The 16,414-nt window shown below is 38.2% G+C and overlaps 1 protein-coding gene across 1 annotated transcript in view; it reads left to right on the plus strand.

The window, feature by feature from the left end:
* LOC105095616 (ubiquitin-conjugating enzyme E2 E2) overlaps window positions 1-16,414 on the plus strand; it is a 326,379-nt gene that overhangs the window by 242,812 nt on the left and 67,153 nt on the right. The window contains exon 4 of the mRNA XM_031432783.2: window positions 4,409-4,541. Coding sequence (XP_031288643.1) covers window positions 4,409-4,541 — 133 coding nt within the window. The remainder of the gene's footprint in view (window positions 1-4,408; window positions 4,542-16,414) is intronic.

Here is a 16,414-nt window from a genome sequence, read left to right on the forward strand (position 1 = left end):
CCTCCCTGTCTGCTTCAGGGGAGGTAGGTCCATGGGCACTTGGGGTGGGAATCCTGGACCCCAGTCCCTTGACCACTGCTTCTCAATGTATTTCAGTACTGGCAATAAAGTTGGCTCACTGTGGTTTTGTTTTGCATTTTACTACATCATTTTTAAATAAGAGAAATCAAGCCCTAAAAGTTTCATTGAACTCTCCTTCACCTGCCATCTTCATATTTATTTTCTCCCCATCACCCTCTCCAGCTCTGCCTTGTTCCTGGCACAGCTGCCATCATGAATTTAGGTCTGTTTTTCCAGTTCATGTCTTAAAAGACATTGATACATATATCCATAAATGATATAAAATAGGGTTTGATCTTTCTAGTGGATACAGTAGGGTCACACTGTACATATGCTGCAACTTGCTGTTCTCGCTTAGCACTTTGATACACTTTTGGGCATACTTTATCTTAATATGAAAATTTGATACATGTATGAGAAGATCTCTAACATATAAGTAAGTTATGAAACTTAATAGTAAAACAGGTGACTCCTGGACCCGCCCTGCATCCCGAGAAGTAGAGCCTCACTGGAAGCATGGATGTTCCTGTGTTCTACTTCTCCACCCTCTGATGCTACCCAGGAAAATACTCTTTTGAACTTTTTGTATATATCCCTCAACAGTTTATTTTCTTGTTTATTTTTAAACTTTGTAGAAATAGTGTCATACCATAATACATTCCTTTTAGACCTGGTTTTTCATTTAAGATTTTTAAGATTTTTTAGTTTAATTGATCAATGTTAGTCTATATCTTTTCACTGCTGTGTAGTACTCCTTTGGGTGAATTCATCCATTTTTCTGTTGATGGACATTTGTGTTGTTTCCAGTTTTGCTGTTAGAAATAGTCCTTCCATGAACACTCTTATACATGTCTTCTGGTACACATTTAAAATTTCTTCTGTGGTCTGTACCTAGGAATGCAGTTCCCATGTTGTAATATAGGAGAATATATAGTCACCTTAACTAGGGAAGTCCACATTCTCATCAGCGTGATTGACACACTCATCAGCAAGGATAGGCGTTCTTGTTTTTCCACGTTGTCATCAGTGCTTGGTTTTTGGCAGGCCTTTATTTTTGCCTGTATATTTTATAGAATAATATTAAATTGTAATCTCAAGTTTTATTTCCCTGATTTAATGAGACTGAGCATTTTTCATATAATTATTGCCCTTCATGTTTCCTCTTTCTGGAAATGCTTATTTGTGTTTTTTCTAATGGATTATTAGTCTTTTTTGTATTGATTTATAGAAATTTGTATATTCCAGACTGAAATTTTGTCAATTTTATAGGATCCAAGTATCTTTTCTCAGTTTATGGCTTGCCTTGTCACTCTCTTTAGTCAGACTCTAAAACTTTTGACTTTTGAGTTTAGGTGCTTAATCCATCTACAACAAGTTTATATATTTATGGAGGTAGAAATTCAATGACTCTACTGTCCAAATAGAAAACTATTTTCTTAGCCCCACGTGTTCTGACATATATCAGATTTTCATATGTGTAGCAGAGTTTGAGGATCTTCTTTGAGCTCCCAAATAGATTTTGGAATCAACTTGTCAAGTTTCAATTTTTTAAAAAATTGTTGGGTTTATTGGAATTGCATTGTATCAGTTTGGGGAAAAATGACATCCCCAGGATATTGGCTCTCCCTAACTATAAACTTGGTGTCTTCATTTATTTAACTTTCTTGAGTATATTTCAATATATCTTATAATTTTCTCCATAAAAATCTTATATACTTTTCATGAAATGTATTCATAGGTTCCTTAATATTTTTAATATTATTGTAAAAGGTATTTTAAAATACATTTTCTAATTTTGTTGGTGTACTGAAATGAAGTTGATTTTTGCCTATTAATCTTATATCCAGCTGCTTTACTAAACTTTTTTTTAAAATTTTTTGAGGGGGTAGGTAATTAGGTTTATATATTTATTTCAGTGGCAGTACTGAGGATTAAACCCAGGACCTCTTGCAAGCTAAGCACACACTCTACCCCTGAGCTATACCTCTCCCCACTAAACTTTTATTAAATTTGATACATTCCATATAGATTTGGGGAGTTTTTCTGTGTACATAAATGCTGCAGATGCTAACAGTTTTATTTCTTCCATCCCAGTCCATAAACCTTTTGTTTTTGCCTTGTGTGTTTCATACCTTGATGAATATAACCTCTGGTACAGTAAAGAAGAAGTTTCCTACTATTCTAATTTTGCCGGTTTTCATCATGAATGGCTGTTATTAAAACCTGTTGAGTGCTTTTTCTGCACCTAATGAGATTATCAGTTTTTCTACTTTAATGTATCAGGTAAATTACATTAATAACTTTCTATTATTAAACTATCCTTGCATTCCCAGAATATCACAACTTGTTTAAAATGCATGCTTTTTTTTGTTTTCTAATTTTTTTAATCTGTCACCATACAAAAATACTACATAATTATTGATTGTATTCCCACACTGTACATTTCATACCGTGACTCATTTATTTTGTAACTGGAAGTTTGTACCTTTTCATCTCTCTCACTGTTTCTCCCTTCCCCTCATCCCTCTCCCCTCTGACAACCACCTGTTTGTTCTCTGTATCTATAACTGTGTTTTTGTTTAGGTGAATTTGTTCATTTGTTTTGTCTTTTAGATTCTACATATAAGTGAAATCATATGGTATTTGTCTTTCTCTGTCTAACTTATTTCACTTGGCATAAAACCCACAAGGTCCATTCATTTTATCCCAAATTGCAAGATTTCATTCTTTTTTATGGCTCAATGATATTCCTGTGTGTGTGTGTGTGTGTGTGTGCCACATCTTCTTTATCCATTCATCTATTGAGCACTTAGGTTGCTTTCATATTTTGGTTATTGTAACTAATGCTGCAGTGAACCATGGGGTTGCATATCTTTTCAAATTAGTGTTTACATTTTCTTCAGATAAATACCCAGAAGTGGAATTACTGGATCATATAGTAGTTCTATTTTTAGTTTTTTTAGGAGTCTCCATACTGTTTTCAATAGTAGATGTACCAATTCACAGTACCACCAACAGTGCACAAAGGTTCCCTTTTTTTTCACGTTCTCACCAACACTTGTTACTTGTCTTTTTGATGATAGCCATTCAGACAGGTGTGAGGTGGTAACTCGTTGTGGTTTTGATTTGCATTTCATCATTAATGATGTTGAATATCTTTTCATGTGCCTGTTAACCATCTGTATATCTTCTTTGGAAAAATGCCTATTCAGGTCCTCTGCCAATTTTTTAACAGGTTATATGTTTTTATTGATGTTGAGTTGTATGAATTCTTGAATTTTTTGTAGATATGTAATGAATTTTTGGTAGATATGAACCAATGTCAAATGAAGAAAGAACAAATCTCTGTTGGCAGTAGAATCTTCCCAAGCACTTTAATGAGATTGCCCACTTTGCTACGGGATGTGAGGGGAATTTCTGGCTGTTCAGTGTAGGATTAGCTTGATGTGCCAAGAAGAATATAGGAGAGCTAAATTACAATCTCACTTTGCCTCCTATGAATGTGAGAGAATTAACACAGTTCAGTTGACTTGTGTGGACCTTATTTTCCTCCATGAGTTTCTCTGCAGCTGGGGGACATATATTTGCTGCTGGTAGCCTTGTGGTTTCTCTTGATTTGCTATTAATCCATCATCATCATCATCCAACAAACATGTCCTTTGAGGCACTAAGGACAAGGCAAAATCTATTCCTCAAAGAACTTCAGTTCTAGGGAGGGGTGGAAAAAGTAAACAATTACAAAACCAGGTATAAAACAAAATGATGCACATTATCTTCTACAGTCACACTGGGTGTGATGTTTGGAGGGTGGGGGCATTGGCAGGTAATCTTTGGGTGGAGAGAGAAAAAGAAGGTTCAGATGGAATTTGATACTTGAGCTGAATCTTGTAAATGATAAGAATTTACTGATTCCCATGAACCTCATTTCTGTTCTTAGTTACCAAAAGGATTTTTTTCCCTCTAGTGTTCCTTCTGACTTTGAAAATTTATCTCTCTGACCCTATGACTATATCACCCTTTTCAGGACTTCAGAAATAATTTTATGCTTTATTAAATATGTGTGCTCCTACCTCTGCTCTATGGTCCTTGGAATCTTTTGTTTCATGGGTTTAGGGTCATAAACGGCAAAATGGAATCTTCTTGGTTCTGTTTTATTCAATTATAACAACATGTTTCATTCAGAGAATACTGATCATTTCAACAAGTGAATCATCATATGGAATTAACCTACTAACTTGGGTGTGTATTTATGGAATTGCTCAATTTATTGTTACCATAAATAGATTTTTTTTTAATTCCAAGCTTTATATACTCTCTAAGCACATTTCATTTGTATGTCTTATTTCAGTGCTGGACCCAAAGGAGACAACATTTATGAATGGAGGTCAACCATATTGGGACCCCCAGGATCTGTCTATGAAGGAGGGGTGTTCTTTCTTGACATTACCTTTTCACCAGACTATCCGTTTAAACCCCCTAAGGTCAGTATGAAGTATTCATCCATTTTTAGCAATATATATTGTTGCATATGTATATATATCTATAACTATATTCTTACATATGTACATCTAAGAGTGCATTTCTATTCTGTTAGCCTAGACAACTTCCCAGGGCTGATTGTATGTAAAGGGGAGCAGAATGTGAAAATTACTGTTAATTCCCTCACCCCAGCCCTTCACTCATACTTCATTGCTTTTTCTCATCCTTTCCCACGCCTCCTTTCCATGGGACGTGCTTTAATGTGACAGGAGAGAGCATTTTATGAGTGGAAGTAGGATAGGGAGGTTGGGCCAGTGCTGGACCCAGAGCCAAGAGAGCCAGACCTCACCCAGGGGCGAGGGAGCCCCCCCCCCCCGAGGTCAGGCTTAGGGCACCAGCTGTGAGCTTTGGTGTCTCCATGATTCACCTGCTCACATGAGATACACACACACTGGAATGGAAAGTGTGACCCACAGAGACTTGAAACCTTGAAACTGTGTCAGTGGATGGACCTAGAGAGTCTCATACTAGGTGAAGTCAGTCAAATACCATATGATGTCACTTATACGTGGTATCTAAAAGAATGATACAAGTGAATTTAATTTACAAAACAGAAACAGACTCACAGACATAGAAAACAAACTTAAGGTTACCTAGGGGAAAGGGAGGGGAGGGATAAATTAGGAGTTTGGGAGTTAGCAGATACACACTACTATGCATGCAATAGATAAATAACAGGGACCTACTATATAGCACAGGGAACTGTATTCAATATCTTGTAATAGCCTATAAGGGAAAAGAATCTGATAAAGAATATATATGTATAAGTGAATCACTTTACTGTACACTTGAAACAAGCACAGCATTGTAAATAAACTGTACTTCATTTGAAGGAAAAATCATGTCAAGAAAACTCAGTAAAGAATTGGTAATAGTCCATTAATAAGAATGATGGGTTAATGAAAAGTCATACATAAATGACTGAAGAAAGTATAAGAATACAGTGTAATCAGAACATGGTCATATTTTTACTTATTTAAAACATGGTCGGATTTTACTTATTTAATACTTTAAGAATTCTTCACGTTACTTTCTACTGCCTGTAACTCAGTCATCTGACAAGTTTAAATTCTTTCTCCACTTTGGAAATGAAAAGAGGACCTGGATTCTGTTGGCCACCATACAAAATTCTCATTTGACCTGGCTTAATTTCTCAAGCCAGGAAAGTAAAACCTATTTGAGGTGTGGGTAGGAGTAAATGATTTAAAAAGCAAGACTCAGACTAGACCTTCACCTTGACTTCCTCTGATTCTCCTCTCTCGCTCCCATGTTCCCTCTTTTATTTCTCTCTCTATTCCTTTTTTCTTCCTTTCCATTCATGCTTGGTTATTGCTTTGCTATCAAAGCAAAAAGTAATAACTTTTTGGTATAATTTTACCAAATAGGAAACCGGTGCACAGAGAAATGAAGTAACTTGCTCAGGATAATGAGGGAAGCAAATCATGGTGTCAGGATTGAACCCAGGAAGTCTGGGTCGAAAGCCCGTGTTCCTTACTACGTTGCATAGTACAGTTTGTCCAAGCTGTTGGAGCTGGTGGCACTGTGACCTCCCAGAGCAGCATTTGGTCAGTTTACAGTGATGAAGCCATAGTATAACTAATCCTTATTTTCACCTTTTCCTGGGTGGAAACCTCATGTCTTTGCCTTCAGCCCATAAATCATCTGCATACCTGTTGCACTGCTGGTGAGGACCTTTCTCAGCAGTCCTTTCAGTAAAGGAAAAACAGATGGGGCAGAGGAGGGAAATCTCTGATCAGGCAGTTGTGCTGCTTGTAAGTCTGGTGTAGTCTATTCTGTGAAACATACATCTCAGAAAATGTGTAGGCTTACCCAAGTTCCGCATGACAGAAATGTGTAGATTAGACAAAGGTAAAGAGCTTGACAATAAAAGGTAAATAAAAGTAAGTAAAACTAATAGGTAGGTAAAATAATTCCATCTCCAAAAAGGATGGGCCAGAACTCATAAGATGGAATTTCAGTGGCTAAGTGTACAGTATTTCACTGAAAAAAATCAGAAAGAAATCATGATACAGCTAGGAAAGAGAGACTTGCTCTGTTTTTTATGTAAATAGAATTTGTGGGCTTTTGACTGAGTAAAATCCTGTGGGAACTTGAGGTTCTTGAAGCCTTGAGGTGATATTCTTAGGAATACAATCTCTGGAAGTCTGAACCAGTTCCACAATATCTGGATTGCTTCACTTACTTTTTTGAGCTTGTCATTTTAAGAAGGATACACAAACTACAATGAAATATCACCTCACACCAGTCAGAATGACCATCATTAAAAAGTCTACAAATAATAAATGCTGGAGAGGCTGTGGAGAAAAGGGAACCCTCTTACACTGTTGGTGGGAATGCAGTTTGGTGCAGCCATTGTAGAAAACAGTACGGAGATTCCTCAAAAGACTAGGAATAGACTTACCATATGACTCAGGAATCTCACTTCTGGGCGAACCCTACTTCAAAATGACACCTGCACCCCAATGTTCATAGCAGCACTATTTACAATAGCCAAGACATGGAAGCAGCCTAAGTGTCCATCGACAGATGAGTGGATCAAGAAGATGTGGTATGCACGCACACACACACACACGCGTGCACAGACACACATACACACACAGAAGTATTACTCAGCCATAAAAAAGAATGAAATAATGCCATTTGCAGCAACATGGTTGGACCTAGAGATTATCATATTGAGTGAAGTAAGTCAGAAAGAGAAAGGCAAATGCTTTATGATGTCACTAATATGTGGAATCTAAAAACGAGTGATACAAATGAACTTATTTATAACTGAAAATAGACTCACAGACATAGAAAAGAAACTATAATTTTCTTTCCAAAGGGGAAAGGAGTAGGAGGGAGAGGTAAATTAGGAGTTTAGTTTTAACATATACACACTACTAAACATAAAATAGATAAACAACAAGGTCCTACTGTATAGCACAGGGAACTATATTCAATATCTTATAATAACCTATAATGGAAAAGAATCTGAATAAGAATATTTATGTATAACTGAATCGCTTTGCTGTACACACTTGAAACTAACATAACATTGTAAATCAACTACACTTCAACAAAAATAAAAAATGTTTAACAAGTGAAGGGAATAAAGAAAAAAAAAGAAGAGCAAACAAGAATAAGCTGAGAGGGCAGAGTTATTAGCATTGTTGATTTTCTTCACTGGGTCCAGCACTGTCTAGGGTATCCACCATGCCCCCCCGTTTCTTTTCCAAAACACCCTCGTAAGGCTGGGATGTTCCGTTTCACAGATGAGGAAACTTAGATGAGGCTTACAGAGGTTTTCTAATAATATACAACCAGGAATCTCCTGAACTCGGACTCCAGGGACCAAGTACTTTCCACTGAATTGTACATAGTTACCCTGGAGATGTTTACTAGGAAAAATAGGACGTAGGAGGAATGTGATATCTGTCCTCTGATGTTTCAGAAGCGCTGGTGTGGTTTGGGATTAGACTTGATCCTGGTTGGCTGGATGGGACAGAAATAGAAGCAGGAGGGTGTCAGTTACAGGGAAGCAGATTTCAATTCTCTGTGAGGAAAATCTGCCCCAGGGCTGGACAGTCTGCTTTTGAATAGCTCAACTTCTGAGACTGGGCTTCCCTTTACTGGGAGTGTTCCAGAAAAAAAAGCTGAATTCATACCTGTCAAGAACATTAACAGAAAAAAATCAAATCCCTTCAGTGAATAAATTTGATAAAACGATCTCTTAGGACAAAGAATAATCAAACTTCAGTAATCAAATTCCAATTTAATTGCACACTTAATTCGAAACCTGTGGGAAGTTTTCAAAGCAAATTATCACCACCTAATTTATCAGTTCTAGAAATCGGGTTTTGTAGACAGATGTGATACTCTGAAGGGGGAAAGTATGCAAGTGTCTTGAAAGCTGTTAACTAAAACAAAGACTTAATAATTTTGAAGTACCACACCCATCCTTTCTAGTCTCCTGTTACTCTAAAGAGTCCATATTTGGGGTTAAGTCTTGTTTTTCTTTCTCTGTTGCCTTCATCCTTTGCTCTTTTTCCAGCAACCTTAGCCAAAAGTTTTGATCCATGCAACATTTTCTAGTGTTGGAAATGAAAAATGAACCAAGGTAGCCGTAGGTGTCAGAGAGAATTGTTGGTGAGAGCAGAGGCTCACAAATAAATCTTATTGGCTAACTAATTTTTATCAAATGTCTGCCATAAAATTAGTCTATAGCATGACTAAGTCTGCAAGATGCCTTTTCCCAAACTCTCATACATAGAATCCTGAGAACTTTTAAATACTGTAGCTCTCAAATATGTCACTTAAAGGTCAGCGGAGCGACTTGGGTGCCTCTTCTCACTCAGGAGCTTTTAGGGAGTAGGACTCCATCAGTTTGAACATCCCACACTCCAGTCCCTGATTTTTCGTGCCCCTAGGTGAGCTACTCCTATAATTTCTTCCAGAACTCACCTAAATTCTCATAAGGCAAGCACACCAAGATTTTAATGATGTGAGTAATATTCATTAAACTTAGTATAGTAGTTTTAAATCAGTCAAGTACTGCTTGTACTTTCAAATGCTGTATCTCAGTACAACTTTTAATACATTGATTTTCTTATATGATCAATATGTTTACTCTTCTTTTACTAAATCTACAGGAGTTTTGTTTGTATGACACTGGTAGTCGTATCCAATGCCAAATTCTTAGTTGAATACTTCACCACCAATGATAATATTATTTCTCTGAGAAGATAATCTGTTTAGTGAAGGAAAAGCATAATAATCACTGGTATGTTCCACAGGGTTTTTTTTTTAATTTTATTATCCATTTTTTCCCTTCCAGTGTTATTGAGATGTAATTAGCATAAAACACTGTGTGAGTTCAAGATAATACGGCATAACAATTTGACTTGCATGCATCGTGAGATGATTCCCACAACAAGTTTAGTAAACATCCATCATCTTATACAGATGCAAAAAAAATTTTTTTTTCCCTGTGTTGGGAACTCTTTAGGATTTACTCTCTTAACAACTTTCATGTCTAACACGCAGCAGTGTTAATTATATCTATCATGTTGTACATTACATCCCTTGTACTCACTTACCTTCCAAAGTTTTTTAACACTATTTCTTTTTCAGTATAGACATACATTTTAATGTTATAATTCAGATATCCATGTGTGAAGCAGAAATTGTTTTACATCTTATTAGGGGTTATATTTTCATATTCATATTATAGATAATTACTCCTGTGCTCCAGAGCTGCACTTTTTTTTAACCTAAAGTATAGGTGTTTAATTCAGAAACAAAATAATGGAATATGTTTTATTCCTATATTATTTTTTTCTGCTAAAAACACTTTGAAAAGATTGTGACGCACTGTGTCTGGTGTTTCATGTCTCAGAGATTCTGACAACATCTGCCCTAACTAAGGAGTCATGTTAGGGAACAGGTGAGGTCTTTTGTTTCCACAGGAGAAAGACATAGACGTAGCCTGTTCATAATTTGGCTTTTTCTGTCTCCTTGTGGATCTGGGTATTTTATTAAAAAAAAAAAAGTGGGCCTTCTACTCAGATCTCAGAGTAGATGGGTGGGAGCATTAAGTGTGCTTGTTTGTTTTTATTATCTCGGTCCACCCCTGCCCCAGCCAGAGGTGCTGTCTCGATGCTCAGATCTGTTACTGGAAAGCCTTCTTACCTTGGTAATGGCAAGCCAGTTTCTGCCAGGAGATATTTTCCAAAAAGGAATGATAAAATTTGTGCCTACAATGTTTAAAAAAATAAACAGGAAAACATCAGGCAGACACATTCAGGTGAGAAAAAAAAACAACTCTTTAATATTAATTATATCTAAAGGCTCTTTAATATAGCTTGTTCTTCCATTACAAATTGCACCAAATACATGTTAAAAGAAATCTTAACTTAGAAATCATTTCAGATGTGTTCTGTTTTATGGTTTGGTTTTGTGTTTTATGAAATTAACTATGGTTTGCTTACCAATGAAAAGTCAGCTAATAGGAGAGGTCTTAACTGCTTTCAGACAATGAAATAGATAATTTAGGCCCATCACATTTTCAAAAATTGTATTTGATTATCCTCATTATATTTAACCTTAAATTGATTGGTCAAGGCTAATTGTGAATAGAGCAGCTAACTAGTTCCACAAAAACAATGATACCCAGCATTTGAAAGCCAGAGAGAGATCATCACGGAGTTCCATAATTTTATTCAAGCTGGGTTATTATTAAATAGTTGTTTTGACTGCAAAGAGGAAAGTTGACGGTGTCTCCCAGTATTTCAGAGAGAGCTGTGGCTTACACGTGTGAACCCACTGCCCGCTCGTTTGCTCTGCCCTTGGAGAGAGAACACACGGTTGTCATGGAGTGACATGAATTAACTTGTTTTTAACCTGAGTTCATACAGTCATATAGACTCTGGCTGGAAATCCAGTGCTTTCACACCTACTACGTTGCCTGTTTGACATCTCCAGTCGAACATCCAACAGTCAGGCCCAAAACCAAACCATTGATGACACACCCACCAGCCTTCTGTCAATCCAGGTCCACAAGTCCTCCCCACCTCAGTGAATGGGAACTCCATTTTTCTAGTTGCTAAAGCTAAAAATCTTGCAGTCACCCTTGACTCTTCTCACAGCCACCCAGATCCAGTCTCACTGGCTCAAAATAGATCTTCAGAATAAACCCAGACTCTGAGCATTACTGAGGAACACTCCTTCTGTAACACTCTGGCCCCACCCACCATCTACTGCTCCCCTCCCCCAGATTATTAAGGAAGCCTCTTATCTGATCACCCTGCTTCTGCCTTACCCCCTGCAGTGTAGACCTGTACATCGGGTGACCCTTTTATCATGTAAGTCACATCGTGTGGATTCTTTGCATAAAACCTTTCCGTGATTTTCAACTCACTAAGTAAAAGCACACAAATCCTCAGAGACTCACCCTATTCCCAACATTCTTTTAGAAATCGCCAGCTATCACTCTTGACTCAGATGCTCTAAGCAGCTCCTTACATGGAGACTTTCCATTGGCTCTTCCTTCTGCCTGCATTGTCTTCCCCTAGAAATTTGCATGGCCCGCTCCATTTCTCCCTCAAGTGTCTGCTCAGATGTCACCTTTTCAGGGAAGATCTTGAGGAACAACACCTGACCTTGTGCTCCTGAGCTCCCCACACCACCACCACCACACTTGCTTTTTCTCCCCAACACTTCTCCCTCCTGGTGTCATGCATCTTTTTGTTTATAACTTTGTTACATTTCCCTTCTTCTGGTTATTAACATATAAGCTCCATGAGGCCCAGGGACTTGTCTGTTTTTGTGTCACTTCTGTATTCCCAGCACCTAGAACAGTGCCTGGCGATTCAGTTAAGAATACAGTAAAAATTTGTTGAATTAGCGGGGAGGGTGTAGCTCAGTGGTAGAGTGCATGCCTAGCAAGCACGAGGTCCAGGGTTCAATCCCCTGTACCTCCATTAAAGAAAATTTTGTTGAATTAATTTCATCCATACAACTTTGCCCGGGAGACAGTATTTATTCCCTCCCTTCCCCCACCCCCACTTCATAGATCAGAAAACAGAGGGCCGGGGAGGTTGAAGTGGCATGCAGGTCACATAGGAAGTAGGTGGCACTGGAATTCAAACCCAGTCCTGAACCAAACCTTTCATCTCCCAGTTGTAGAGAAAATTAAATTGCTTGAATCTCTGGAAGAAGGAACATTTGTTCTTAGATTTTACACTCTAGTATAGATGAATTCTATTATGTAATAAGTTCTCTGAACCAGTTTTTTGGGGAGGCCCTTCATATATAGAGATGAATAAGAGACACACTGAGAAGCAGGGAGACGAGGAAGGAGAGCAGCAGTTAGGGGCCGATCCAGTGGTCTAGGCTAGAAAAGGATGAGGCCTGTGCTTTGGGAATGAAGACAAGGGGAACAATATGTGAATTCTTTTTTTCATTCCTTTATTGACTAAATACGTGTGTTCCACACGCCAGCCCAGGTACCAAACATGCAGAGGTGGCCCTTACTGCACAGAGTTTACATTTGAGGTAGGACAGAACAGGATTTCCCAGCTTCAGCACGACTGATGTTTTGGACAAGCACCTCCTTTGTTGTGGGGGCCTTCCTTTGCATTGCAGCATGCATGGCAGCGTCCCTGGCCTCTACACACTAGATGCCAGCAGCGTCCTGTCCGCCCCCCCAATTTGTGCCAAACAAAATTATTTCCAGAGATTGCCACATGTCCCCTGGAGGCCCCCGGGGGACCACCTGTGGTTGAGAAGCACTGTTCTACCAGTGGCATCCGTAGCCACTGGTGACTCGTTGAGACATCAGTGAGGATCTCTGGTTTCTCATCTGAATGACTAGGTGAGGACGTGTTTCCTACGAGGAAACCGTAGGACATCTGCGTGGGAAATATTTACCCGGCAGCCTTACAGATCTGCAATTCAAGTGAGTGATGAGCTAGGCATAGAGATTTGGGGATTAAAACCCGAGAATAAATGACCTCACCCCTAGAAATGTGCAGTTTTCAACCCCAGCTGAGTTTTTGGGGCTATAAATTTCCAGAATAGGATTCCCAAAGGGAAGACTTAATTGAAACGATTAACAGAACTCACCATTCCTCTTTCTCATTGTGTTCTCAGTGTCTGGGGATTGGGAAGCTATTTTCCACGTAGAGTGTGCAATAACGCCTCACAAAGATGTCATCTTCTCATTTGTTGGTAATAAATCATAAAAGCATGAAGAATTAAACCAGTCAAAGAAATTAATCTTCTCACAGGTACCTAAATAAGGACTAAAATAAATCAGAATAACTTCCTGTGGTCGCACTGTACCCCTGCAGGGGAGTGGACAAAGTGACCTTCTTCAGGTTCTCCTTGGACCTCTCATTTCAGTTTCCAATTCTGTTGACATTATGATGGTCATGGAGTGTTGGATACCAGACATCATGATGTATTTTGTACAACCTATACTGTACTTTTACTTTCATTATCCCACCTCACTCTCTTGCTTTGAGAGGCAGGTTTCTTTATCACAGGAAACAGATTAAGCAGTGTGATTACAATCACATAGCTATTAAGTGCCAGGGCCAGGATTCGAACTCCTGGCCTCCTGATTTCCAGTCTAGCAACCCCCTCTTTTCACACCTGAAGTAGCTGAGCTATGAACTTGCTAATAAACACACTGTAATTCAGTTCATTGACAACAGCCATACTTTACATCACCCCTTGGCATTCTTTTCTGTAGTCAATGGAAAACATCCTTTTTGCCTTTGTTTTTGTGGAGAATTACATTAACTGAGGGGTTTTGTTTTGGCTTTTGCCAAATTATAAACCTGTATATGTAATGTATATTCATGTTTCCCCTATACTTGGCCACTAACTTATTTTAAAATCTATCCCTATAGGTTATATAAAATAGTAGTTTAGACAAAATAATAATACATAAAGCAATATGTTTTTTCAGATTATTTCCAGTTATTTTCTTCATTTCCACACTTTCTCTTCTCTTCCTCCCTTTCTTGCTTTTAAACATCACCTCTTCTCTAGCAGTTTGCTTTTAACCAGACCATTTCATTTTTAAAAACAGTCTTAAATAGATGATGGGTGTATACACAGTGAAAAGTTGGAACAACACAGAGTGTGCAGTAAGAGTAAGTCTTCCTCCCCATTGGCCAGCATTCATTCCCCTCCCAAAGACATCTTTTGTCTGCATTTGCCTTTTTTCACTCACCATCCACAAGGTTGTCCCATGTTCACATATGTAGATCAGCTCCATTATAATTATATATTATTTCATGGAAAGAAGGTACCTTAGTTTACTTAACAGATTCCCTACAATGGACATACAGGTTATATCCACTGTTTTGCCATCACAAATAATGATTCACCATCACAAATAATGTTTCATTGAGTATCTTTGTACTTACTTTCTTGTATAAATGTATCTGTAGGACAAATTCCTAGAACAAAGTGCTAGCACAAGGGATCTCTGCATGTGCGCTTGTAATAGATATGACCCTTCGTCTCCTCCAAAGAAGTTGCACTAAGTTGTACTCCCAACCTAGATACATCTGCCCTTTCCCCATATCCTTCCCCAGGCAATGTGGTGCTACCAAATAATGACCTTTACCAATCTAACAGATAAGAAGGAATGTTTAAATATAATTGTATCTCTAATAGAATGAGTGAGAATAATCCCTTACCATGTGTCTGAAGGTTGGTCTCTTATTGAAAAGAAACCTTACAGAAACCTACGTTCTTTACACTTTCTTACCATTCATCTTTTGATGACACTAAACTTTCTGGAACTTAGTGTTTTCATCTGTAGAAAGAGAAAGTTTAACGTCTGTATGGTTCCTTTCGTTTTGAACCATTAGTGATCTGTCACTGCCCTGCTTAAAGCTCTTGGTGGCTTCCCACTGCACTTAGGGGAAAACCCACACTTCTCCCACTGGCCCCCTCCACCGCCTCATTCCCCCCCACCCCGGCCTCCTTGGCCTCCTTTTTGTCCTGCAGGACCCTGGGATTTGCTGATCCTTTGGCCTGGGTCACATTCGACCAGTTCTTTGTGTGGGCCACAACTTGGTCATTCGTCTGCTCTCATCTTGAGTGTCATCTCCTGAGAGAGAGGTTCATTACTTCACCACCTTCGATTAATAGTTCCACACTGATTCTCTTTGGTCACATCAACCTGATCGTTTCTGTCTTGAAACTTTTCATAATCTGGCATACTTATTTGTGGGGTGGTTTTATTTTCTGTTTACTCACTCTCGACTCAAATCTCCATGAGAACAGAGAACTTAACTGTCTTTAGCACCTGGCAGAAAGTAGTTTGGATGAAGCAAATGAATAGCTGTTTTGCCTGTCACTTCTTCGACACTTCTGAAATCTGTGCTCCGTTGGTTTGTAATGTTGAAATATGCACTGAGAGTATGTGTGTACGTATGTGTGTACGTGTGTGTGTCTGTGTGTGTGTATGCTCTCATTCTGTCCCACGGAATTAGATCCACCTGGAACAAGGGGCTCCTTTTTCTATGAAGATGTCACAAGGGGAAAGACCCAGGAGAAAGTAATGCATTTTATGGTAAAACAAGGAAAGGGAATACAAAGCTTAGCTAAAAATGCTTAAAGTTAAGTGCTGCAGATACTGGTATGAAACTTATTAGCAAGAAATTAACATGTTAATTTAACATGTGAAATTAATGTGTTAAACAAAAAACTTGAGTTTTTATTTCCATCTTGTTTGAAGTATATTCTTGATTTTATGAAGTATCTAGGCTAGATTTTATGCAGACCATCTGTGGACACAAATTATAAGCAAATAATTTGCATCTTTAAGTATAGGTTCAAATAATACTCAGTACGTGGGCCAAATTTTGCAAACCAGGAGAATATTATAATCCAAGAACTATGTACCTTTTCCTAGAGATACCTACCTTCAGTAATACAGTATGAACACAGTCACTTTTCTGTGCTGTTTTCACAACGTCAGAATCCGAAGTCACATCATGAAAGCCAAATTGATGCATGTGTTTGTTTTCAAAGCCAGGCTCGGGCAAAGAAAGTAGGTAAACTTGGTCTTTGCTGCCACCTTGTCATGTTGTACAACTGTCACTTCTTATGCTTTATTTAAACAGAAAATTCCTGGGAAAAAAATCATGTGTAGTGGAATGGGTAAATAAATTGTAATGTATTCATACAATGGCATAGTACATAATAGTGAAATAAAAAACGGGAACAATGAGCAGTATGTATGAATTTCACAAACATATTGAGAGAAACTTCTTTCTCTCACAGTACTCAT

Source organism: Camelus dromedarius, chromosome 2 (assembly GCF_036321535.1).
Source record: "Camelus dromedarius isolate mCamDro1 chromosome 2, mCamDro1.pat, whole genome shotgun sequence".
NCBI lineage: Eukaryota > Metazoa > Chordata > Mammalia > Artiodactyla > Camelidae > Camelus > Camelus dromedarius.